This window comes from Manacus candei, unplaced genomic scaffold (assembly GCF_025592945.1).
Source record: "Manacus candei isolate 608988 ecotype Guabito, Panama unplaced genomic scaffold, ASM2559294v1 h1tg000067l, whole genome shotgun sequence".
In the NCBI taxonomy this organism is placed as follows: Eukaryota; Metazoa; Chordata; class Aves; order Passeriformes; family Pipridae; genus Manacus; species Manacus candei.
The window spans coordinates 7,769,538-7,796,702 of record NW_026138115.1 but is presented as its reverse complement, the minus strand read 5'-3'; the positions used below and the strand labels follow the sequence as shown (position 1 = coordinate 7,796,702).

Below are 27,165 nucleotides of genomic sequence, written 5' to 3'. Positions count from 1 at the left end.
ACTAAAATGAGGCAAGGTGCAAGGGTTGGATGCAGTGGGGCTCTAATAGTGTCAGGGAAATCCCTGGAAAAAATACACCACAGAAAGCTAAGTGGAAATAAACTTCTGCATTCTTGAAATGTGGAAGAGACCTAGCAGGTCAAAATTAGAGAGAAAAGAAAAGGATGGACAGTGTGATTGAAAACCTTACTGCCTCCATCCCCAAACTGTGTAGCTGGTTTGGTGGCAACAGAGAGACAAGAGCTGAGCACAGAATGTGATCAGTGTGAAGGAAAACAACAGGGCCCCCACAGCTGCTGTGCCCTGTAAACATAGCTCAGCTTTCTGAAGGGCCATGTGAGATTTTGCAGAAGAGTCCTGAAAGAACTGATGTTTGCCTAAAGGAAACAACAGGGATTAGACTAATGAGGAACGTGGGATAATAAGATAATGGGAGGACTTTACTGAGCTTAAACAAAAGGTACCCAGACAATAAAATATAATTATTAACGTGTTCCTATAAATAGATCAAATGAACATTCAAGAAATGAATGGGCAACAAACATTTAACAAGTAATTAAAATATTCTAAAGCAATATCTTACATAGTGCACTGACAGGTGGAGGAAATTTGACAGGAGTTACCTTAGAAGAACAACATTGCTATAGACAAGAATGACTGCTCAGGTCACTAGTGAGCATTCTGTTCCAACATTTCAAGAAGTAAGCTGATCACATCCTACGAAAAGAGATTTTTTTTTTCATGAGATAATGTTGCAAAATTGTTTCAGTTGTTATGAAAATGGGGGGTGGGTGGAAGTTTTTTGGTCACTGGCTTATTTGGGTACGGATGATAAAATACTTAGATAAAGTGTCAGAAATAGATGTCAGATGAAAAAGTACCACCAGTGGACTTCCATTAGGTTGAAAAGTTTAGAAGAAATATCTAAAGGGATTTAGGAAGGTAATGTAAACTGATCTTTTGCATTGCATCTCCCCAGTTTGCAGGTTTGTACCACTCATCTGGGTCCCATCAAGGTCAAATGGTGGAAACAAAAAAGCCAGTCATGTGGACTAGGATATGCACCCTATGGAAAGATTTGAATTTAACATCTCACGGGAAATGGCATTTCTTGTAGGATTTCTTCAGGAACACACATATGAGCACTTAAAGTCATGAAGGAGAATTCTGCCCTCATACTGGCTTAATGAAAGCATGTTTCTGCTTGAGACACGGGGAGAGAATGTATTGGAAGGGAGTGTGTTTATTTGAACCAGAATTTAATGCTCTAGAAATGCTGACAGCTTGCAAGATTAAATCCTGTATTTACTAACTCAGCAGTATCCTCCTCCCTAAACTTCCCCATCATCACTATACCACAACATAAGGGGTAACCCTAGAAAACAAGGTACCTATTGACATGTGGCAAATCTGTGCTTGAGCTCTCTGAGCTGGATCTGAACAAAACTGTTTCTTGGCGTCAGCTCTGCTGATGATTTTGGATATGAAAACTGGTTCACCCATAAAGCAAATTGAAACTCAACTCTTTCATTATAGGATCTGAATAGTTGTCTGATGGCAGCAGCCTGACTGTGCTGGGGTAAAAACCGTGCCACGGTCCTGTGGGCGAGCCAGTCTCCTTGTGAATAGTTTCATGAGGCATCAGGAAGCAATTACCGAGTCCCAGTAAAACCTAATTATGACCCCTCTTCTCCTTCACCAACTATCACTTAGGAGAAGCCAGAATCATTTTTCTCCTCTCTCCTCTACAGTTAAAACATAAATGAAGGGGATTTTTTTCCCCTTAAAAACTTTTAGCGCTGTTTAGTCTCTTTGTGCCGAGCCTTTTGTCTTCGGGAAGAGGCTGCTTTGCTGGAAGTCGATGGAAAGTCAACTGTCCGGCAGACAATGGAGCTGTCTGCAGAGCGGGCGCTTCGGAGCGGAGACCGGGATGGCCGAGCCAGAGGCATTCCCGGCCCGTTGCCATAGCAGCGGGGTGAGCGGGAGGGACCGCCGGGCCGCCGGCGGGGCTGCCCCCCCTCCGTGGGGGCTGCCTACCCCTCATGGAGGCTGCTCTCCCAGCGGGGCCGCACCGTCATCCCCCCGGGGCTGCCCCCTCCCTGGACACCGGCTCTGCTCAGCCATTCCTGCCCAGGGAGCTCCGTGAACCCCCGCGCCCGCCGGCAGCACGGCCCGGGGCTGGGGGCCACGCTGGGGACGAGCGATGTGCCCTGGAGCCGGGGAGGGCGGCGGGAGCAGGCTGCTTTTTGGGAAAGGCTCTCCTCCGGAGTACTGGCTTGTACAGACAAGCCTGGGCGCTAATTACAGAATTTGAACCAGAACAAAATAACGTGCACCAAACAGGTTAAAAGTGTAGCATGCCTGGAACTGGCATCCTTCTGGGTCCACCAGAAGTAAAGGGGAAAACACGGGTTGTCCCTGGTTGGAGTCATTTCACAGGAAGCTCTGCCTGATCAAGGATGCTGAGTAGCGGGTTTGCAACTTTAACTAACATACCGCAAGAACTAATCCTACATGTTTTACCTCTTTCTCCGGCACAGCATGCTACAGTGTGAACCATTAGCAAGTCATTCAATGGAAGTGACAACACTTCTCCAGCACAAAGAATAAATATAGATAGCATTATCCTCTGTAAATACAGAGTAGCGTTTATCAGGAGGGCAGCTACTGGAATCCTGTGTGCTTTCACTAACTTCTGACTCTCAGCATCGAGTCTCTGTAGGTACATGTCGCTCTAGAGTATGCAGATTTTTATAATCCACACCTAAGTCTCACGGTCCAAACTGAAAAATTCTGGTTGCTTTTGTGATAGGCGAGACTTTTTTTCTTAATGATCTTTGAAGAAAAAAAAAAAGAGAGAAAAGAAAAAGGATCAATTGTTATCCCCTTATTTCCCTTTTTATTCACTGTAATGCTTGGGTACACAAATTGAGGAAACAATGTCAAACAGACAAAGCAATTCCCTTTTCCACCAAGAGCAGCCTTACATTTGATTCAGTTAGAAGAACAAGGATCCTGCCTGCAGCAGCTGTCCAATCCAATGGTTTGTAAACTGTAAGTTTATATAAGTACACCAAAGTCTGAGTGTCTCTTCATTGCCTTTTTGGCCTGAAAAGCAGATTGAAAATCTCTTGAGAACATGAGCTCTCATGAGAGTATGTGAACTTCAGGTCAGGACAGAGAGTCTCCTGGATCAGCATTCCTGACAACATTTCAGTGATTCTCTGTTGGTCCCAGCTGGAACCTGTACATGCTGAGGCAGCTGCAAAACAGACAATAAGCTAAGCTCAACTGAACAGCTTCCAGCTTTGGTAAAGCTCTGGAGTTCAGCTCAAATTTTGGAAGGAGAAAGTTCAGGTTGATTCTTTTCATTTGCATTGCTTCATTCATTTCCTAGCAATGGACCGCCTGGAAAGGGTGTCTGCCCGTGGATGGCCAAATGCCAAGTAGATTTCACTACTCAGTGAAGATATTCCTCGGCTGGTTAGGCTGTCTGCACTCTCACGATGCAGCAGATAAAAGATATGTAAAGCTGAACTCCTGTATCCTGTGAGCAGTATTTTTGCTGAACAGGTAAAAGGGAGCCTCTCTTGCTACACTGAGCCAATAGGAGCCACTTTTAAAAGGAGACAATTGTGCACACCTCACTTACTGTTGTCTGTAAAGGTGTTTTATGGTGAATGGTGTGTTCAGAAGTATGTACTTAAGCATAATATGCATGGATTTCAGTCAGGTAATGAGGATCAGAGTGAAGGAGGGAAATGTTAAGGGAGGGCATCTTTAGAAGAAGTGATTCTGGAAAAGATTTGTATGATTATCACCTCTGGTACGATCTTGAGACTAAAAGAACTGATATAATATTAGGATTTAGGAAGATAGACACATGAAGCAGGGGGAAAATAATTTCATTTGTGTATGTAGTATGGCCTGGTTCCCAGCAGACCACTATGACCCGATCTTTTGTCCAGAATTCCCAGAATTCAGGGACGTAGGAAAACTGAGGAGGGTTCAGAAAAGATTTGTGACAACTGTAAAAGAATAAAAACTCTACCACACAGCAAAAGACAAAAGCTCAATCTATTTAATCTGTTCCACAGGAGATTCAGGAACAATCAGTCTGTAAGCACCTACACAGAAAATTATAAAAGTAATAATTGATATGTGAGAGATGGAAGGCAACATGGAGAAATTGAGATTAAAAATCAAGCAGTTTTAATACCAAGAGCAATTAACCACTGAACTGATTTACCAAAAACCCTGCTCAGTGAAATCATGGGAGTGTTTTAGGCAGGTTAAATTATTCTAGTTCTCACAGGAACTAAGTCAGGGATGTGCTACAGTTTGTGATATACAGAAGCTCCAGCTACATGATTGCTTTAAAGCTTTTTGACCTTTTAATCTGCATGGGAAAAATTATAGTAATGGTAATTTAAGTACCTCCATCTCACTCCCCTATTGTGTGATGAATTTTGAAATAGTTGAACGAATTTTAGTGCTGCTCCCTCACAGAAAAACATTAATCTGACTAAATTAAGTATGGAGAATTGATGCTGAATGGAGCATTTTGGAACTGGCTGTAAGGAACGGAAAGTTAAAGTTACAAAGAAAGCCAGGCCAATATTCAGGAGGCCAAATATAATCTTATCTGTGAGGATGTCCTCACACAACCTGAATTCAAATTGTTCAGACATACACGATCCTACACATAATGATACTGCAGTACAAAGTGACGTTGAAAACAACAGAGGGAGAAAAAATATTTTGCATCAAATTATCCTTTCTTATAGATCACAACTTAGCTGAATTTTGCTTTTTTGCACTTCAAAACTCGGTTCCCAATGTACACTTTTCTGTAAATCCAGCTGCTTATTCCTGAGTAAATAAGGGCAATGCATTGTTTGTGCTTTCAACAAATACCAAGTCCCCTAACAATGCAGCACTTGACTAATCTGAATTGCTCACTCACCCACTGAAATTCTATACGGAGCAGCTCAGAGCTGTTAACCTCACAGCAAAACCTGGTTCCAAACCTTCCCTATCTTGAACACCTCAGTGGGCACAGACACAGATTTCCATTATCCTTTCAGCAATATCTGGAGAAAATTAATATAGCTCTTTTCGTATGTTTCATTTTATCTTCTTCGACTACAGAGAAACTTTTATGAACAGGGAAACAGCCGTCTGATCAGAAAAGAAATAACCTCCCACGAAAGTTCACGAACCAAATCGCTCCTCCCCCACATCCTCCTCGGCTTTACAACGCGGTGCGTTCGTACCAGTGCAGTAGGCGCTATGAACAAGGCACAGGACATGCCGATTTAATTGCATACATACAACTAACGATTCCCTTTTTAATCACTAGTTCTCGGAGGACCAAACGTCAACCCCCCGCCTTATTCTACCAGTAGCGCTCAAAACATCAAACTCTGCCTCTAAACAAAACTTTCCTAAGTAAGTGGTATCGCGTTGGAGGATCTCTAGGATTTCACGGGCTGAGACGTTTCTCCCAGTTTCTCCTCTCTCTGTAGTATCAGCCGTCCCTCCGCCTGCCCTGTCGCGCATCGGCCCCGCCGCTGCAGTACCTTGCTTCTAAAAGAAGTTTATGCGCTCCTTCTCCTCCTCCCACCGATACAAAAAACTAAACCCAGACCGCCGAGATGAACGGGTTCTTTCCTCGCTGCACCTACCCGGGGCTCAGGTCCTTTCCGCTCTGCGGTCAGCTGGGTTGGCTGTCTCCCCGGGCCCGTGTCCCTGATCGTCCGTGGCTACAGGCACCCCGGCAGGAAAGGCGTCCGCGCCCCGCTCGCCGGAGCAGCAGCCCCGCTCCCGCGCCAGCCAGCCCGCCCCTCTCGGCTGGGCAGGGCGGGGATATGGGGAAATGTGCAGGTTGTGGGCAGATCTGGCACACCCAGAAAAGTAGGAGGTGGGAGACAGATAAGACAGGGAGCAGCCGGCGAAATGGGTGCCGAACTTCACGTAAAACCCCGTCGAACAAAACCCCAAAGTTTTGGAGATCCGCCTCCGTATAAAAGCTGCAGTTTTGGGGGCGAAACTAAACCAAACTCCCAAACATTTCAGCTGATCACCTTGCAGAAATGCAGCAGGCTGCTCCCCGTGTCAGCAGATGAATCACCGTGTCCAGTTAACTCTTCAGACACCAGCTGCCTTTAGGACTGGGATTTCCTTTTGTCCTCTCAGGTGAACTGTATTGGATTTACTCCAGGATGGGTAAATACAGAAATAACTTTTAAATGCAAAGTACCTACCACATTTTAAAGAACTCAGTCAGTCAGCCAGTCATTTTTAATCTCCTTGGAAACATTTTTCTATGTTTCTCATAGTCATAGACATGAGTCTCTCTGATACTAAAGGACTGAAATTAGGGGGCGGTTTCTGATCGTTGGAAGGACATGAGATTCTAGTGCAGTCTTAAAGATGGAAAAGGAAGGGCATAAACCCCCCGTTTTTAAACACCAAGTAAGACAAATTTATGACAGCGATAACAGGATATGTCCATTTGTGATAGGAGGGGATTAGACTTGATCCAGAAAGTTCTTGGCAATTCTTCCCCAAAAAAGCCACATGAGAGAAGGAGACCCAAGCTACCTACCAAACAGCCAGGTCCACCAACACAGAGTATTCCATCTGTCAAATACATCTCTAGGTCTTCCCAATTGTCCTGGTTTAGCCTACATTTTTTCTTTCCTTGCCTCACCTCTGCCCCAAGCAGTTCGGCTGTAAGACTGCAAACCACAGGGACAATCAGTCGGCGCCTCTGAGAAACAGCCAACACACTTCTGCTCTGTTGTGACATTTCTAAGGTTATTTAGGTTTTTCTCATCTCCCCTTAGTGATTACTACGTAAAAACAAAATATATGTGGGATTTTGACACACTGAGGAAAACAGATAGATTGTTTGAAGGTAAGGTTATCTGGATAACTGGGAAATCATGCCAGAAAGTATCTGGCTTACAGACAAATTATTGATTTGACAATTACCCACTAAATTAAATCAGTAGAAATAAATCTAAGCACACTGAATTAACCACAGAAGGTAAATGGATCTTTGCTTTGAATGGTGGTGTGACAGGGTGCAGAACTAACAGGGAAAGGCCAAGCTACGAGTTCTGGGTGCTGGTACAATGGTGACTGGGAATTAAATGATGGGGGGGGAGGGGTGGCACCTAGATGATAGAATGAATGACTACCTGATCAGGGACTGTAGGGACAACTGTGTGAGTCTGGTGGGAAAGGTGCTGAACAGCATGCAGCAAAGCTGGTGCCTGCTAGCCTGCAGAAGAGACATGACTGCCTTAGTAAAGGGATACATTTGTGTTGGCAGGCAAGGGGTCAGAATCAGTGGTTAGATGCCTTTCTTCAGAACAAAACCCCAAACAAACATATTAGGAGTGGCCATGTACTGTCCCCGCTTGTGCCAGCCTCTGTCTTGGCCTTTGAAAATTTGAGCCTATACTACTCATATGAAATTGGATAATTAATGGAAAAGCAGGAACACTTGTTTTCTAATATCCCCAAGTCTGCCAACCATGAAGCTATCCCTTATGTAACACTGTCACGGCTCACTTCCTCCTACACCTTGTTGTAACAACTTCATGTAGCAGGCAGGGCGTTCTCTACCAGTGTAAGATAAAGCACTTTTTGTTTCACAGAGGCTAAAAATTCCCAGGCTTACAGCAAGTTGAGGCTAAAGCAGAATGAGATGGAGAAATTAGCCCAAGGACAAACTGCTTGAACAAAAACTTTTAAAGGTGTGGGGTTTAAACAAACCTGTTGGCTGAGAAAGATGAAAACTCAGACCTGTTTTTGTAACTTTCCAGGTGAAAAATGTTCCTTTTCTCATTTTATCCTTCTCCTCAGCCAAGGGAAACCTTTATGTAGATGATTTTGTCTGCTGTTCTGCCTGTTGCCTTGATCTTTTTTTGTGAAACAGCAATGTAAGATGAGCAGGGAAATGAAGTCATCTTTCCCTAGACTCCCTCTTTTGTTTCTTGTTCCCAATTAGGGTCCATAATTAATCTGGCCACCACCACAGAGCACTGCATGGGGTGCTGGGATGTCATGGACATACTGAAGCAAGCTTGTTTCTCAGGAAATAGGCTTTTTTCCTCATGGGGTGTTAGTCTCTTGACCCTTTGTCTAATATTAAAAAAACTTTTGAAATGTGCACAGTAATTAACTCAAATTGGGGATAGAATCAGATTTGCGGGAAGAAAAAAAATCTGCTTTCCAAAAAATACATGCACTATAATGCTGTTGTTATCTCTAAGCTGAGAGACTCTCAGCAGTCTTTCAGCAACTCTCAACAGCCATTGTGAAAAATGCAAAGCATAAACTCACTCCAAAATGCCTGTTAGGGTGGTAACTCAGGCTCTGCTTGGCTGGAAACCTAAGTTCAACTCTCTTCTTCTTTACACAAGAGCTCCACCTGAGCTTCATGTCTCTAATCCTAGAGAAGGATCCTACCCACCCTGCTTTTGCCAGTTTTGGTCCGGTCTGTCAAAATCCCACCTTGTACCTTGATGGAAGGTCTGTCAAAATCCAGTATGGCCACAATACTTTTCCAACAACCCCTACAGGAAAACTAAAAACAGCTGATAAATATTAGGTGTCTAGTTCATCTCTTCTAAGACTGTCCTTCTGATGTTTGACACTTCTCTGGCAGATGGTGTTGTAGATAGTCAACCAGCGGAGCTTTTTGTGCTGGGGCCTGTTGGCAGCCTAATGGATCTTGTAGAACAACTCACTGAAGAGTCCCTAAGTTCTCCCAGCTACCCATGAGAAAGTCTACTTTCCATCACGCTTCATATTCATAATTCCTTTATTCATATTCACCCTTACAAAATATGAAAGCTGGATGAAAGTTCTGTTTCGACTCTGTTTCCTCAGGCCTCTGAAGCACAGATAACAGATAAGGACTTGCTCTTTAAGAGTATCTTGTCACTGCTGGCCTGTGTTCGTCCTGAAGCAGTTGAGAAAGAGAGAAGGAACCAAGCCCAGCCTGTACAACTCAGCTGAACACTGTTCATGGTCAGCAGCATTTGGCTTGTGTTTATAATTTATCTTGCAACCAGACTTCTGAACAGTTGCCATTTCAGGACGCTTTTCTTGGGAGAAAAAGATGGCAGAATTAAAGCTCAGTTGTCCAGAATTGGTTTCTGGAGTATCATTCTGGCAGGATAAGATGGTTTAGGCTGGGATATAATCAAGGCAAAAAAAAGCCACATAGGGAATGGAAATCAAAATATATTAGGAGAAAGATTAACTGAAAGTCAGATAATCCTGAGCTATGTAACGCATGGCACAATCCAGGCACTAGTCAGAGGTAAACACAGCTTCTCATAACTGAAAATACGAATAGCCAAATCCACTGATACCTGGGAGATCTTTGAGACATGGTCTCTGATGGGTTTCTGCTTGTTGCATATTTCCACATGCCTGAAGCAGCATTTTGCTGGCAAGCATTTAAGGTCTGTGAGAAGAAAAATGTGTAGATAAGTTCCCAGGTCACAGACCACCGTCCAGCTGGTCCAGTTCTCATGCTGGGAGCTCTTAGAGATGCCTCCTTCACTCCTAAGGGTGTCCTAATCACGCCTGCCATTTAAATCATCAAAACCTTGCTGTGGTTAGAAATGGATCCCTTCAGATGCATCTCCTTCCACAAGTGACCAAGCCCTTCTCTGACTCTGAGCTGCAGGCAGGAGCTCTGTCCCCCTCTGATGAGACTGGGTCAGAAGAGTCTGAGAATGTTATTTTCCTCACATACTGGTTGGATTCCACCTGACAGAAAATGTTTCTCCTGGTGCTGTGAAGCAATCTGTGCTGTGGGCTGAGGAGACCAGGATCTGTGCAAAGAGAGGGAAGGGGTGGGCAAAAAAGCCATGAGTGGAACTGTTAAGACCTGTCTGATTGAAGACCCACTCAGTTGGGTTGGTTTGATGCTTGCCCATCCCTTCCAACAAAAAATGCAACTGAGATTTTTGTCTGATGTCCTGCAAGAATCTACAAATAAGAGCATGTACACATGCACACACATACACATATATAGAAATACAGATAACTATATGCATAGAAACACAGAAAAGAGAGCACACTGGCTCACCTGCTGCTTGCTTCCACTGCCTTTTGACTTTAAAACACAGAAGAGAGAAAGGCTTCAACCAGTGCATGGGGCAAGAAATTTGAAATCTTAATTCCTGGCAGTAATGAATGGAAATCAGACCACTCCCTCCAGTTCAGTAACACTAAATGGAACAGAGACCTAATCTGAAGAAGCAGTAAAACCAGTGCCTAAGTAAATGCATCATCCTCAGGATTTATGAGGAAGAAATACAATTTAAAACTCTTGCCTTTCATTCTTCTGGAGCAAAGCAAACTCCGACTCAAGGAAGTTGGAGTGTGCTCACAGAATTACATACTTGTGAAACAGTTCCTAAGGCTTTAATGACTATTATAAAAAGCTCTCTGCTTTATTTGGTATTATTTATAATAACTTTATCTTCAAGTGAAAGGTGATTTTTAATGAAAGACTCATATGTAGTCTGCCATGTTACACAGAAGTCACATCTATTATAACTTGCTCCTGGTAGAAAAAAGAGGTGGTAAACATATGGACCACAGTGTTTGGAAGCTGAGAAAAGCCTCAGTCACCTTAATGACAGACACATTGCATAAATGAGTTTCTTTATACCAATTTAGAGGAAATTTTGTCCTATTACATTTCCTATTAGGGTGCTAGCACACAGCACAGATAGTGCAGAATGACTATGATAACTGGGTGTGACCAGCTTTATCCCCATTTGCCACTCATTTCCATGAGATTGGGAGTTACATGGCTAAAAACACATTCTACTGAATCACTTGAGGAATCCTCCAAGTGACTTACCCAAGAACAGTAATTACAGCAAGGGACAGCGTGACTCTACCTTGGCCAAAGAGATGAGCTCCAGAGCTACTAATTGTGCTAAGAACGTGAGAAGCCAAACAAAGGCTTTTCACATCTGAGGCATCACGGTTGATTTGTCTAGGTCATGGTCTGAGTGGCTGATGGAGACAAATTCTCCAGCCCAGCAACACAAAGTTTAATGAAGACTTGTTCAGTTAGCCTTTATTAGCAAGGAATTCTGCAGTGCCTAAGGAGGAGGGGTTGCTCTGCTTTCAATAGGACACAAAGGGTGCTAATTTCTAATCTCTGCTCCATTCTTTAAAATTCTAGCCAAATTATAAAGTATGAGAAGCTGAGAGGAAAAAAACATGCAGTTGATAAAGGCAGCCTTTGTATTCAAACTTCTGCAGAAGAAAACACAGAGTAGAAAATTACGTTGGAGGATTTTCATTGTTCGCACCATCTTACCTCATCACAGGAATTAAAAATTACTTTATCCTTAAAGTTCTCAACAGCCTTGCCATTCACCACAGAGGACAGAGACACAGCACAAAACATACTGTGGCCACAGTTCATTGTTTCAGTGATTCTAGCAGTTATTTTTCAACTGAATTTGTATTTTCATAATTTTCACCACTTGTTCACAGTTTTGTACAAGTGTTGACTTGAATTTTACTTTAAAATCAACTGTACTGGCAGATTCAGCATACAACTTGGGGACCATTTCTGTATTTTCACCATAGTTTTCCTCTTTTTAAATGTCTTCCCTTTCGATTCTATGTAGTCAACATGGAAACTGACTTTAAACACATTGCAAGGCCAGCTCCACTTATATGAAAAAATACAGAACACAGCATTTTCCAAAAAGAGCTGTGATTTTTTGTGTTGAAGACTTTCAAAACAAAAAACTAAAGGAATATATAGGGAGTGTAAAGTTCTTGCATTTTTCAGAAAAATAGAGAGGAATATTTACCTCCTGATGATTACTAGGCAATTAGATAAAAATGGCAAAAGAATTTGCTTTACATATTTATTTTGGTTAGATGACAGGCTTGGTGCAAGCCTGGCAAATCTGGCTGCACCATGTGGCTCTCTGGCCTGTTGCATGGGGACTATAGATGGTTACACTGTTAAACATAGTGACCAGTTGCCTCCAAAACTTGTTCATTGACTTGAGTGGCATTTTCCCAATTTATGCTAATTTAAGTGGGACTAAAGTCACAGTGTTCGAGTATAGAAAATAAAGATTTATTTTTCTGGGGGGTGGCAGAATGATTTAATAAAATTTGATAAATGAAAATATCTAGAAAATTTTCATCCATAAAACTGAGTTTTAAAGATAACACACTTTTTTCATGCAATGGTAGAAATCCAGATACAAGAGTCAAAGTTCTAAAGCACCATACAAAAGAGAAAATGGTTAGGGAAAAATTGCAGATTCCTGTAAGGTGTAAAAATTATCATCACTAATGAAATTCAAATGACACTGCAAGGCACTCCAGTGTAGCATTAGCTATTGCTAGAATTGATATGTATTTTCTCAAAGAGTACCATTACTTCATTACTTTGCAACAGGGCTACTGCAATTATCCAGTCGACGAAGAGAAATTTAAGTTCTGAAGTAGAATATGAAGACATTTTTCTGCATGCAGAGGGGCCTTCTGCCAAGGAAAGGGGAGTGACAGTCCCTTTACCCATTTTACCTTCCCTGCCAGATGGCAAGATGCAGCAGGTCACCCACTAGAAACAAGTTGAAGCCACTGTCATCACAGTGCTTAAGCATTTAAGTTATTTTAAATTGCAAAGGAATAGAAGTAGAGCAGCACCCAGAAGAGGAAAATATACAGGAAGAGAGAAAATCCTAAGGTGAGGGAAGGGAAAAGGGACCTTGTGGGTTAAAAAGCTTTTAAAGTGCTGGCAGCCAGGAGGCTCAAGAGCCTCCTTGAAACTTTTCTGTAAGGTAGGGGATGGGCTGGAGCATAGGGATTAAAGCTGTTCACTATTTAACATACTAAGAAATAATTCAAACACAGAAAAAGTATAGCCTAGCCATCTGTCCTTATATTTTCTTTCTTTTCACTTCTTCCCTGGGAAAAGAAATCAAATCAAGAGGCACACGAGCTGGTTTTCCAGGTGCAGCAGGAGAAGCCTGATGGGACCTGGTCCCATGGTGTTTGACTTGAGAATGATCCAGGAATCAAGAGGTTAATCTTTGCTCACTGAAGAACTTCTCTCCCTGCCATCTAAGGAGGAATGTGTTGATTTCTACTGACCTGCTTTTCCTTTTATCCAGCAGACAAGAAGCTAGTGGCTCTGGTAAAATCCTTTTCCCTTCACACCTGTTTGCTCCATTAGTTCAGGTTTGGGTTGTTCAGACATGCGAGACAAACTGGTTTTATTCTGTGGATGCAGCTGGACTGTCAATCTCAGCAGAGCACAGCTCACCCTTTAGCCCTAGCAGTCCCCCAGCCTCTGCCAGGTCTGGAGCAGCTTGGCAGGGGGACAGAGGGCAGAGCTGAAGCCTCAGTGGCAGGTGGCAGCCAGCTCCTCACAGGTACAGGGCGGCCTTGAAGGGTGAGGACACAGCTCTGAGTGTGCCAAAGCTCTGCATTACAGCTCTAGAAACTAGCCGTGCCCTGCATCCTTTACTACAAAACTCCTGCAAAAAACACACTGCCTTAATGTGAGCACACAGAAGAAACTACATGGTTCTTCAGCATCCAGTTCTCTTGGTAATTGAATCACCTGGTGCAAGTAGATCACATTCAAGACACCTTCTCTGCATTTCCTTAACTCCCTTGCCCTCTCCATAGCCCCCCATCAGCATCCACTGTGCATGAACACTCATCCACACTGATGCACTCACATGCCTTGCCTCTGACTGCTCTGTTATTGAGAAGCCATCTGGTGTTGATGTCTTAACTACTGGAGCACTGACCTCTCCTCGCTAACCTGCCTTGACCTTTATGGGAGATCAGTTCATCTGATGCTGTCCATTTCTGGACACGTATGTGACTAATCAAGAAACCAACTGCTCTTCATGATGTTTCAACTATGCTATGACACATAGGCTGGTCCCTGTAATCCTGGACACAGAAAAGCCAAAGGAGCTGAAGCTGAGTCATGTAATTTCAAACTGAGCAGAGATTGAAAGCATGCTCTGCAGGGTTTGATCACATCATGGGGAAGCTCTCACAATACTTGTTACATCTGAAGAATTTGCGGTGGCATAGATTTTAGCAGAGACGTATGGTCTTAGCAGAGCCCTGAGAACACACCCATATTGTTAATCCATGTCACTGTGTCTTCACTGCTTTTGTAGTCATGCTAATTTAAACAGAAAACTGCTCATGAGTGACACAGTCTGTATTTTCCTTAAAGCCAGATTTACCCCGGAAGCCTGAGTTCTACCATCAGCAAGGACTGATCTGTGTGTACAACAATAACAAGTACACAGCTCTGCTGAAACCTCTTCGGCTAAGCAAGTTTTCAAATACTGCACTTTAAAGCAGTGCAGTTTGGTGGCTTTACCAAGAAAAGTATAATCTACTGATTGAGACGAAGATGCAAGATGAAGGCTGTGCAGTCCAGTCACAGCATTGCTGAAGAGACACACCAACATTCAAAGAAAGGGAACAGTGTATATGCAACTGCGTCAACAGAGTGAAATGCCTTTGTGTCTCTCCCTTCTTGGAGACGAAGAACTCAAAAGATTTGCAGGGAATCCTGCAGGTCTCCCAGGATACACCATAGTTCACACTAATAATGTGTTGCTGGAGGCAACCAAGCCTGAACAAACAAATCAGTCCGGGGGAGGAGGAGGAGTGGTGGGTTCATGAAAGCAAAGCCTCCAGTAAAGCCCCCCTACTTCTTTTATGTAAACTTTCCCACCCAGATCCTAATTCTGGCTGGCTGGTGAAGGGCCTGATGCAGAGGAGGCTCAGCGAAGCAGCCTGGGCTAACCTCATGTCCCACTTCCTGAGCCAAGTGACTGCACTGGAGGCAGCGCTGTGCAGCCCTGAGGCACAGCAGAGTGAGGAGCTGGCACACACTGGCTGGCATGACAAACACACTAACATCCCCCAGTTGTCTGCTCTGCCGAACAGACCATATGTCTCTGTACACTGTGCGCTGTCATGTGCTCCCTTTCCATCCCAAACTCTCCTGAAGACTCATGCCTACCACAAAGCATACAAATGCATGTGTAGCAGAGCCAGAATATTGCAAGCAAAAACACATAGAAATCCTTGTGCTTCCTGCACTGAACGAACATTTCTGTTGGGCTTCTCAGGAGGAGATCCAAGTTTTGGCGAAGAGAATCAAGAATATTTTTTGTGCTTATGCAAGAACACTAATTTCTTTCACTCCATTAAAAACTGACAGTCTTCTTACCACACATTTGTTGTAAGAATATGTATATCTCACCACCACACTCACCATTATCCAACCACATAAAAATTGTTTCAGAAAAAGAGGATTACTTTTAAATTGTAGACTTTTCTGCATGTGGATAATGGCCTAAAGCTTGGCAGCTGCCTGTGCTAGATACCTATTCTTTGTGTAGAGAAAGAGTTGTACAGATTTTTTTAACTACTATCAGATGTCTACACTTAATGACAGTATGGGATATATCCCATCTTTTCTAAAGACTCGCAGATCCACCAGATCAGTCTGAACATAGACTTCGAGCTACCCTGCTCCCTCTGGCCATGTCAGTGTTGCTGTGGAGAGTCATTCTCTTCATCTCACCAGAAAACAAAGAGTTTTAAAGATCCATTTTAACATAACCTGAAACCTGTGAAAGTGGCAAGTCTAAGCGTACACATTATCTGCATTTCAGATAATAATCAAAGCAGCTACTTGCTGAAACACCCACTTCAACATGTTCATTTTATATTATGAATTACCCTTTGTTAGTAACCACTGATCTTCTCTTGTCCTACACTGCTCACTTTTGGTATGGAGCACTGAAGACACCTAAGTGTTATCTGTCTGTGCTGCTCATACATTAAATTATTCCATTGCTCCAAAATCTGCCTTAAGATGTTTCATGAAACAATGCATCTTTTAACTACTATGTTTTTGAAAACAAGCAAAAAACCCTAGGCTCTGAGCCAAAAGGTGTCTATTACAGGTACCTACCCTCTCAAATGTTATTCACGCCGAGATTTCAACCAGTGAGGAAATTCCTACAGGCAGTTGGACCTCACAATCTCAGTCTACACTCAGCAAGTTTATGCCTCTTCTGAGTGCCACTGTGTATGTTCAAGTCTGAATATATAAAGGCAGGTAAAAGCAAAACCAAAAAGGTAGCCAATGGTACCTGACAGCCAGTGTGGTAGATTCCTGGCTGCCCTGAACCAGAGATGGAGATTGCTTGCTCTGCCTCCAATAGCTGAATCTTACCTGCCACAGCCCTCTGGTCCTTAGCCCTGTCCTGCCAAGGGTTCTCCTGCAAACAGCAGTTCCCACACCCTTAACAGTCAAAGGATCAGAAAGCCTCTGGCTCCTGCTTTTCTCAATTTTCTTAGTCTTGCTTCTTCCCTGCAGCAGAAACAGGCCTTGGCCCTAACCTCTCTCCTTCTCCCACCCTCCACTATGAGGAGCCAAGCATGGGATGCTGTGGAGGCAGGTCCTGTATCCCCAGTGTGGTGAAGCAGAAGGAAGTAAGGAAGGGAAAAGAAGTGCAGAAAGAGTGAAAAGGAAATACTGACCACATCCACAGCTCCTTGGCACATCAGACCCTTCATCCCCATGGAGACCCTCTTCCCACCATTGGATGCCCCTGCCCAGCTTCTCTCCTCACCTTCCTCACTTGAGCAGAGCACACAATATGTGCAAATATGATTGTGCCACTGCACTAACGTAAGTGTTGAAGATTTATTTTTTCCCTTCGCTCCCAGATATTAGTTTAGTTATCATGCAGGCACTAATCAACACGTAAATCTGACAGAAAAGGACCTTGCCCTAATCTTTGAATTTTCAAAGCAGTTTTAGCTTCATCCCTTGTCTAATATTTAAGCCACCAAAATGAGAGATATTTTTGTTTGTGACAGAGATTTCTTATTTTGTCAGTCTCACTGTTTAATTCTGCTCTACAACTAGAAGTCTTATTTAAGATAAAAGCCCAATAAAGCCAACACAGGACTAGTCGACCTGGAAAGCTGGGTCTCAATGGGTCCTACCTTTCTCAGAAATAATCTTCAGTGGTAATGTAACATCCTGGTGCAAAAGCAAACCACATATATGCATATAAAGTGCAGGGAAGTGGGGCTGTGGTGATAAAGAAACATTAGTGCATTTAGATATTGTGCCAAAGCTAATGAATATTTTGCCCCTTCTCTTTAAGAATGATGATGCAGAGCACAGCGATAAGAGTGCAGGAGGAAGGCTAGATAACCAAAAGAAGGGTGTGGAAATGGAAATTAACATTAATGAGGTAAGAAAACATTTTGGAGAGGTTACTGTGCTCAGACCAGGAGGTCTGATAAACTCCCTCCCCAAACTCTGAAAGAACTAACAGATGTAGTTACAGCTTTCATTACAAGGATTTTAAAGGAATTGGTTCAGATGGGAATGGTACCATACCACTGGAGAAGAGCATATATAGTAAGCATATTTTTAAGGGGTAAAAATTGCTATGGAAAATAAAATGCTGACTGCAATAGTATGCAAGATTTTGGAAGGAACACTTAAAAAGTAGAAGATAATAAAGAGGATGGAAGCTAGCTTTAAAAGAGATAGTTTGTTTCAGCCAAACCTAAGAGATTTCATTGACAACAAATTTTCTAGATAAAAAATAGATGTGTCTGTATTAGAAAAAGCATTTAATGTGGTCCTAACTGGGAAGGACTTAAAATGGAGATTGATACCAATATTAAGACAGAAGTAAAAACCAAGCTAAGACAGCCATTGAATTTTAAGAGACAGGTTAGAGGAAGTACAATTAAAATTTTTTTATTAACTTTACATGATTAAGACTATGTTTATCTATTTTTTAAATAATTATCATGGCACAGAAAGGAACATGCTAATGGTATTTGCTGAATACACACAATTAGGAGGAACTGGGTATATAAAAAAATTTTTAATATCATACTGAAAGGAGTGATTCATCTTAAGTGTTGGAGCCACAGAAATGAGATGAAATGAAATAAGCAATATACAGTTCATAATAAGACATTTAAGGAAAGATATATTTGTTATAAGGAAGGAACTCATTAATTACTTATGAGAGAAAGTGATCTAGTATATAGACAGTCAATTTGAATATAGTGAAAGGATACTTGCCTGATGCACTGGTACAAAAGGAAATAAGATCCTGGGATGTACCGAGGAGAGAATCCCTGAAGACGGCGACACTAATATCTCGATATCACACTATGGTGAGACCTCAGTCTGTGCACAGTTTGAGTCACCACATACCCAAAAGACTAATTCAAACAGCAACATGAGCTAAGAAAAGCTTTCTAGGGTGAGGAGGAGAATGGAGAACCAGCATACTAAAGAGCTTGTCTCACTCAGTGCAGCAAATGAAAATAGAGAGAGAGAGATAATTACACTGTATAAATATATTAAAGGGCTTACACTGGAGAGGGCAAAAAGCTATTTGAAAGACAATATTGGCACAGGAACACATGGATAGGAAATGGTCAGGAATACGTAAGTGAATCAAGCTCACTGAAATGTCTACATGAGAAAATACATCAACTCAATAAATTGTTGACCAAAGTCTGCACGTAAACAGCATAATTTCTACAAAGCCTGTAATGTACATGAGGACACAGAGCTACAGGACATGTTGACAGGATCTCTAATCTCCTTTTAGGCACTAAACTAAATGGTTAGATTTGGAGAAGAGCACACTGAGCTGCAGCTATTTGAAAATTTTGTCACGCTGTAACAGGAATAGTTGGGAAACAAGAATCTTGGAAATAGTTTGAGATGCTAACCCCAGATCTGGAATTCTTCACCAAAAGTACTGAGCACTTCTAATAGTTTCAAAAAATTGAGTTCTAAGTGATTAGTTCACATCAGTCTCCATGAGATTTACTGCAGTACCACTAGGGAACTGGCATCCACGTCACAAAACCCAGGATCACAATTCTCACTCTTGCTAACCAAGATTAGAATGAAGAAACAGTGTGATATCTCCTTTTCCTCTTGTGTAATGTGCATAGTCATAATGCAAATACCAACTTATATATGTTCTAAGATTAGGCAGAGTATTTTGGTTGCACATGTCAAACATAAGGACAATTAAGGCTAAATTGCTTCTAATAAGAGATGAACATGGTCATTAAGTAAGGTTCATGTCATATCTGTACTCCAGGATTATTTTGTTTGATCAAGGTTAGATAAGCTAAAAACCAGAGATGTTGAAGTAAAGGCATATAGCAGCAATCTCCTTGCAGTGCTATCATTCAACTCTGCTCATTTCTGGCTTGAAAGAGCAGAGAATGTTACACTTTTCCCCTAACACCAGACTGAATAAAGGAGGCAGAAGTTCTGATAAAAATGGAACTTTATCACAACAAGTTTCTAAGTGGGCAAAGGAAAATAAATTATCAACATAGAAGCTGAACGTTTTGCTTAAATGATTCTGTACATTGTTCTTCTTTTGACAAACCTGCTTCCCATTGTATCCCCACTGTTCTTTGAGATGATGACTCTATAACTGATCCCCTATAAGCATCCATCATGACTTTTCCAATTCTTGTGCTGCATAGTCCAGTAATTGCCTGAGCCTTTCTTAGGTTTCAGATGATATCACAGTAGGAGAGAAACAAGCAAATCTATGCATTTGGGCATCATGAAATTTCTCATTCTTACTACTGCCAGCGTTTTCACTGGCTGTTTTACACTGCCAGTTCCATTCAGCTCCTTCGTATTCAGACAGGAAATTCCACACAAAACTAGGATCTCTAATCAAGAGCACATGCAATAATTTACAGCTCCTGTTAATTGGTGCTACTGCTGAAGCCTTGCTTGCTTCTCTGCCACGTAGAATTGACAGTGGAAAATGCCAGTTCTCAGGTGGGTAACTTCACCCAGCGGTGAATCCTGCTGTTGTTCAAGAGCTGCAGAATGGGGTCCCTGGGGTGCAACCAGCTCTGTGGGGCACCGGCTATGTTGCTGTGCATTATGAAGCTGGGGCAGTGCTGCACCATTGCTACTATATGGTTACAGTGCCATTTCTGCCTCTGCCTGCCACACGGCAGTTAGGGGTCACACATGTAACCTGCTACCTCCAAACGTGCAGGTGTTCCCAGAAAACAATAACATAGTGACTTCCTCAGTATCCCAGTAGTCCCAGAGATTCAGGAGAATGCCAAAGAGAACAACTGGTCAGCAAAATGAATGGTTAACATCAAACATGGTGTAGCTGCAACTTTCCCAAGCTACAAATCACAACAGCAACAACAGAACTAGCAACAACACACTTAAAATTGCTACCAGGAAACTTATGCCTATACATAGACATACACGAACATAGTTTTATTATATAATAGATAGACTCTATCATATATTCTATTAAATTTATAATAGATTATACTGTTTACGAGCTATGTGTGTGTATATATATATCTTTTTATTATATACATATTGACCATATATAATTATTTTTATTTTATATACAAGTCAATATTTACTTTTCATTTATATAAACAAAATTATTTTAGAGAAGAATGGTGAAATGCAGAAATCCAAATCAAGTTGTGAGGTATTTCTGCTCAACCTCAGAGCAGATTTCAGTGCTTCCAGATCTATAATCACAGTTACAAGAAGACCTCCCCCTTGCTCCTGTGACTCGTAGATATTTGGCCTTTTTAGAAAGCTGAGAAAGGCATCTGCAACAGAATGAACAAATACTTGTATTGTATCAGTAACAGAGATGTCCTGTGTTACTTATCTTGCAGAGCACAGCACAAAGGCCAAAAGTTCCTCCTTCCTTTCATGGTTATTGATCTAAGCTGAGCGACATGGCGAGGCATGTAAAAAGCTGAGGCAAGGGGCCACTTCCCCAGCACCAAATACAGCTTCACGCACTGTGAAACCCTAGATGTTGCAAAGTGCTTGCTGTTATAACCATGTAAACATGCCCACATTTATTGGCTAGTTGCTGCAGGCTGAATAGCCCCTCGTGTGTCAAAGATGAGGATAATATCAAAGGCTTCTTGGTGCCAGAGTTCAAACTAGCATAGGCAATAAAGTGCAGCATCTTCTAGCTGCACTTTGATAGAAAACCAAATGTTTTTCAGCTCTGCTCATGCAACATTTACTTTCACCGCTATGAACTCTGCTGCCTTTACAGGACATTGTGCTTATCCCAACTCCATCACTTGCGAGGCTTTTTGCAGTCCCCTGCAAGGGTAAACTTTCAGTTTGGGATCATTTGGGACTCTCTCATCTTTCTCAGATATCTTCCTTGGCCATATCTTGCATAAACACATGCACTAGATAAAGCTCAAGCCCATGAGACTGTTTTACACTCAAATCTTATGCCAGTTGTGAGAAAGTTAATTCCCAGCCAATTTTACCTCCTTGGAGCCTACCAGCCCTGGACACCAAGACGTGCATTCTCAGTGCTGTGAACTGTCCCTGCATGTGCCTGCAGTTAGACCTACCTCAGGCTCTCATCTGCTCCCACACAAACCCCTGTGCCCTGAACTCTCACAGGCAGTTGATGTTTAAGCATTTTGCATGCAGGATAGATTCAAGAAATTATGGAACAGAGTATCTTGGATTCTGTTCAGGCAATAAAAATTCACCATGGCTAAAACAGTTATTTTAACTCAGCATCTGACTGCTTAGTAGTTTTCGTGCTTTTCTCATCACCAAGTTTTTCTTGCTTAAAAGAGTATTAGACCCAAGCTACTTTATAGACCTGCTTCTTCACCATCACTAAGTAGATCAAACATTGATTACTTATTTTCATAGGGTTTTCCAGCAGTGAAATTAGTCTGAATTTTTTTTCTCTTCATCAAGCTTGACCTTGGAGTCAACATACTGGCTAGCAGCCAATGTGACTTAATCATCAAATAGAGCATGAGGATTCCTCTCTTTTCCTTCATGTTAAAAATACATGCCACTTCATTGCCTTGATGAAGCCTTTAAACTCCTCTACAGACTGAGGCAGCCAGTCCTTTGAGAAGAGAATGCTTGAATCAAGTCAGGTTTGAAGAACTGAATTTCTGGAGAGAGGTGGAGAGGAAGGAGAGAAGAAAGTGGTCATTCATTTTTTTTGTCCACTTATGCACTGTGAGGGTGGGATGAGGGTAGAGTGAACAGCAGAAAAGCAGCCACAACTGTACAACAGTTCCATGGCCACTAGGTTCTCAGCCCCGTCCCCTCCATAAACCTTCCCGATGCCAGCAGTTGCCTCAGGGGTGGGCTCTGAGGAATCCCAGGAACAGGACAAACAGATGCACTTTGTTCATGCTGCCTTTTGTAAACTCCACATCTGGTGGTAGGAAGACTCAATATATTTCATACTTCAAGTTGGAGTACCACTAAGGTAGTGTACCTTATGTTTTAACTAATTACATAGCCTCACCAATATTACCTACTTTTTTAGTTTTAAAAATTTATAGGTGACTGGAACAAGTTTTTGTATCTGTCTTGGTAATAAATATGTCAATTTGTGACTGACTGAGAAAGAAACAGTAAGAAGGTTGCACACAAAGCTTTTACTGAAGTATCAATTTCACTTTCGGCCATATATAGGACATAATTCCATACGCATGCCAGGCATATACAGCCGCACTTTTGCCTTTGACTTTTCTATATGATGCAAAGTTATATACAGACTGGGAATCCTTCATTCCCCATGCTCAGATGGAGACAGCCCCAGTGACAACAGTGATCCTTTGGCAACCTATACCAAATCAACAGAACAGCAATAGCCAGCACATACTGCAGATGAAAAGTACTACACTTCATCCTAATAGACATGAGCTCATCAGAACAGAACTGATGCTCATGTTGGCACACCATGCCAGCTTGCCTATTCTACCTTTCTACCAGTGGTTTCCAAACTCAGAGGTACAGACGAGCAGAGTATTCTAAAATAAAAATAGTCAGACAGATTGTTGGTAACTATTATGTGAAGAAAGAAATGTCTCTACTTATCCAAAGTTATTACTACTTCTCCACAAACCCTTTGTCTTAAGCACTAAGTCAGTACCTACTATGCTGCTGTTTATAAACCTGCCTTGATGTCCAACCTAGCTTCACTGAACCATTAAATAATACTCCTTGTAGGTGATGTATGTATATGTTTCTTATGAAAGGGACATATGACCTCAGCTAGGCTTAGGAATCCATTCTCCCAAAACATATCTTATTTCGCATATATTGTTACATTCACCACCTGAGAGAAAACACATTAAATATCTCACATGCCTGAGCTATGGTGACACCAAAGAATCAATTTTCATCACCAAACTGGGTAGCTACTAACCTTCCTCAACTTGGGTTGAACAGTTTCCAACATACTGCAGGTGCTTCCTCCTAGAGCTATGTATTTTTTTTTTCATTTTTATGTCCTGACATGTCAGCTTTTTTTATGTGCTGTGAAAGTCAACTTTGTCATTCAGGAGTTCCCATCATCCCAATTCTGCATGACATGAGTGGCACCACTCTGCTTCATTTCTCCTGCTTCAAAGATTACCTAGAGTACAGCTGAGGAGCAATGAGCTACAATGCCGTGTAGCACATTTTCCCATCTGAATGTAGCCCTACATGGTCAGATATAGGACCCTTAAATGGTTGAAATCTGCTACTGAACCACCCACTGCCATGTCCTACACCCTCTCTGCATTACTGTACAGTAACAGTGCAAAGCACAGTACAAAGAATGCATCCAGTAAACGATCTGTGTCTTGGCACTCACTGAAACAGCGAGGGGCATGAAGAGCTGGACCTGCCTCACCTGAATACACCGTCAAGTTAAGAAAATTTCCACATGGAAGTTTAGGAAAGGCATCCAGCTTCCCCCACAGTATACTGAAAACTAGCTCCTTGATCAGGTTAAGCTGATGTGATATGTGAAAACCAGAAATGCTCCAAGTCCACCAACAGGTACATAGTTGCATTTGGCTCTTACTTCAGAAGCCTGCACGTATCAGTGCTGTGTAAAATCCAAGTGTGATTTTTTGGAAAGTGGAGTAGAAAAAAGCATTAGCCTAATCCTTGAGTTTGTTCTGCTTTGGATCCATTCTCCGTGGCTCAATTCTGAGCAGTGAGTTTGAGTAACATTAAAAAGATAGAGATGGAAGCTTGAACACTTCCTTCTTACCAGCTGAATCTGCAGCAGATGTTCTACCACTGGTCAAGTCCTCAGTATTAATTGACTGCAGATCTGTGTAGGAGGGAGCAATGCTTGGGCTGCTGGTGTCCTCTGAGTTGGTTGTCCAGCTGCTCTCCGAGGCATGGGCTTGCCTCTCAGAAGAGTTGGAAGAGGGGGAGGTCCAGCTGGGTACTTTTGATGCAGACACTGGTTGCAGAAAACAGGTATCAGTTAGAGACATAGAGTGATCTTCCAGAAGATCATGATTATTCCAAAGACATGTTAGATCAGACCCTACTGAGGTACTGTAAATATAAATTCCAACATCCACAGCAACAAAATTATTTTATAACAAACACACAACAATTTAACCAGGGCCTGGTACTTTGACTTTCTAGCACTATTCAGCTGTCTGCCTTAGATCCCATACTGCTGGCAAATGTATGCTTTCCTATTGTTCTAGTATTGGAGAAGCTGTGACTTTTCAGAACAAGATTTCAAGTTTCTAGCGCCGCTGACAAGATCTGAATGTATGTGTTGTGCAACACAGTGGAGTTTTTATAGTACCAGAGATTTTTTTGAAGTGGTTTTATTATATTTAATTAAGCCTTACCTATCTGTGACACCCACTCGAATGCAGTCATCATCTCAGGAACTCTCCACGTGGGAGGAGGAGTATAAAAATAAACTGAAATTGACCTACTGATGTGCACTGGAATGCCTTTTGTTTCTGAAAATGTGGAGTGTCCCAGTCTGAATATACTGCATAACATTTCTGCTCAGTGTAGACCAAAAGTCCTGTTATACTCATTTGCCAGACTTGCATGTCAAACAGTTAAGTCCTGCCTAATCATCATCCAGAGTTCAGAACTGAAGTTTACACATCCACTGCTATGAATTTGTATTGTATACTCTTTGTATTGCATACTCTTTGCCTACAACGTCACTTGATACTTTGGAAGAAAATGGTAAATTAATGTTAAAGAGGACTCATCTCTCTCTACTCCATCCAAGTGATGTGATGGGACACCTCTTTGTTATCGAAACATTGCTGTGTGCATAGAGGGAATATCGAAGCAGTGCTCCCTTCCTTGCTTTTTGAGATGTGTTAGTTTATTTTACATATCTGCATTGTTAGCCTAAGTAAGTAGGCACTGATAAATTTATATGTTTACAGCTATGAGCCTTTGTACTGAGCAGCTTCTGAATAGTCATCCCTAAAGATGTGGAGCTGAAAGTTAGAGCTGTCTCCTTATTGCAGAGGGTGACAGTTGTTGTGTTAGAGACATGACCAAAACCCTACACTTCTCCCTCCAGTAACTGCACACTGTGCTGTGCTTGGTGCCTGTAGAGAAAGGATGATGAGTGTATGATTATAAACTGTCAGTCCCTCTCTCAGTCCTTTTGTTAAACATGGCATGAGGCACCTGAAAAGCCATGCTTAAAGCTTCACCTGAGTTGCTTTGACAGACAGAGCACTTTATTTGGACAAGCTGAAAAGCTGAGCTCCGTATGTGAATAACTAACAAGAGCCAAGTTTTTTTTCTCAGTGTGCTTTAAATCTTGAGTTCTAGAAACTGTGGAATTATTTTATAAAAAAAAGATCTTGGATTTGCAGTATTTCTTTTTTTGTTTAAAGTCAGCAACATGAACAAACATAAGCTAATTTAGAAACACATATGATAAAATAACTCATATACTGCCAACTAGTTTTGTGCTTTCCAAAATAAATTTTTGTATAAGAGGGGAACCAACTGGACTAGTGTTGCCAAATACTTCTACATAGGAGCAAATTCTATTTTGAAATAATGGAATTGTTTGGGTTTTTTTTCTAAAGAAAGTCTTGTCATTGGAAAACCATAACCATAGACAGCTTTTTCTGTAACAGATGTTCTTTGAAACCTTATTACAGTCAACTTCCACCTGTGACTGTTCTAGGTTCCCTAAAACTAACCCTTGGAACTAGTAAAAGTGCATTGTCCCCTATGCTGAGGCAAAAGACCATTTATCAGTCTCAAAAGGCATGACAAGTGAAAGTCAACATCTACACATGTTTAAGGTCCCTCTTCAGATTCCTTGGACATGCTGCAGCCAAATTCTAAATGAAGTAGGGTTTTTTTTGCAGAAATTTTGAATTTGGTCTCTAATGCCAATAAATGGAGAGTTCCAGCCTCTCTGCAGCAAGAATTTCTCAGAAATCTCTTTATGTTGAAAGACCACTGCCAGAACTATTCCTAAAATGCAAATTCCGTAGCACACGTTGGATACTGAAAATCAACATGTTGTTTTCCAAACTGAAAAATCTTTCCTTCCACATGCATTTTACTTTTCTTGACATGTTTGTTCTTAATACAATTGATTGGCCTTTAATATGCAGGTTTATCTTAAAACTTTGAGGACCCGTTCCTTGATCCCTACACCGTATTACAATAAACCTTGTCAGCATCATTTCCCTTCCTATCATATAGGACCTCAGATTTTTCTGATTTTAGGACACCATCACTGTTGGTCTAGTTTCCAGCTGCTGATCTTGTGTTGCATGTATTGCCTATTTTCAGACAGAACAGCCCAAAATAGTTAAGCTGAGATTTGCCTTACTGTTGGACAGCCTCTCAAGGGACATGGTAGGAGTCCAAGTTACTTGAGCCATTTAAAACCAGACAAAGCTCTTGGGAAGAAGTGAGGGTGGTTCTGTGTGTGTGTGTGTGAAGGATGGATAATGTAATAGATCTTGCCTTATTCTAATTTTGGTGCTTTGCTGAATACCTCCTTGAATTGAAGAGTGCAGATAACACCTATAGAATATGAGATTATGAGCTGGAGGCCCGCTGTGTAACAAATGCAAATGTTATGTCACCCACTGGCTGTGATCATTTACAGATTATGTAACATTTGTGATAGGAACATTCATGTGAGCCTAAAAATCTCATTTTTCACTTTTGCAGTATCAGTTTGACAAGTTTGACTAGCC

At 41.8% G+C, this 27,165-nt stretch overlaps 1 protein-coding gene across 4 annotated transcripts in view; it reads right to left on the bottom strand.

The window, feature by feature from the left end:
• STON2 (stonin 2) overlaps positions 1–27,165 on the bottom strand; it is a 72,876-nt gene that overhangs the window by 25,698 nt on the left and 20,013 nt on the right. For all 4 annotated transcript variants that reach the window (XR_007907603.1, XM_051806723.1, XM_051806722.1 and 1 more), the window contains exon 4: positions 24,204–24,401. Coding sequence is in view for 3 of the 4 variants with exons in the window: in XM_051806723.1 (XP_051662683.1) it covers positions 24,204–24,401 (198 nt within the window). In the remaining variant the exon portion in view is untranslated. The remainder of the gene's footprint in view (positions 1–24,203; positions 24,402–27,165) is intronic.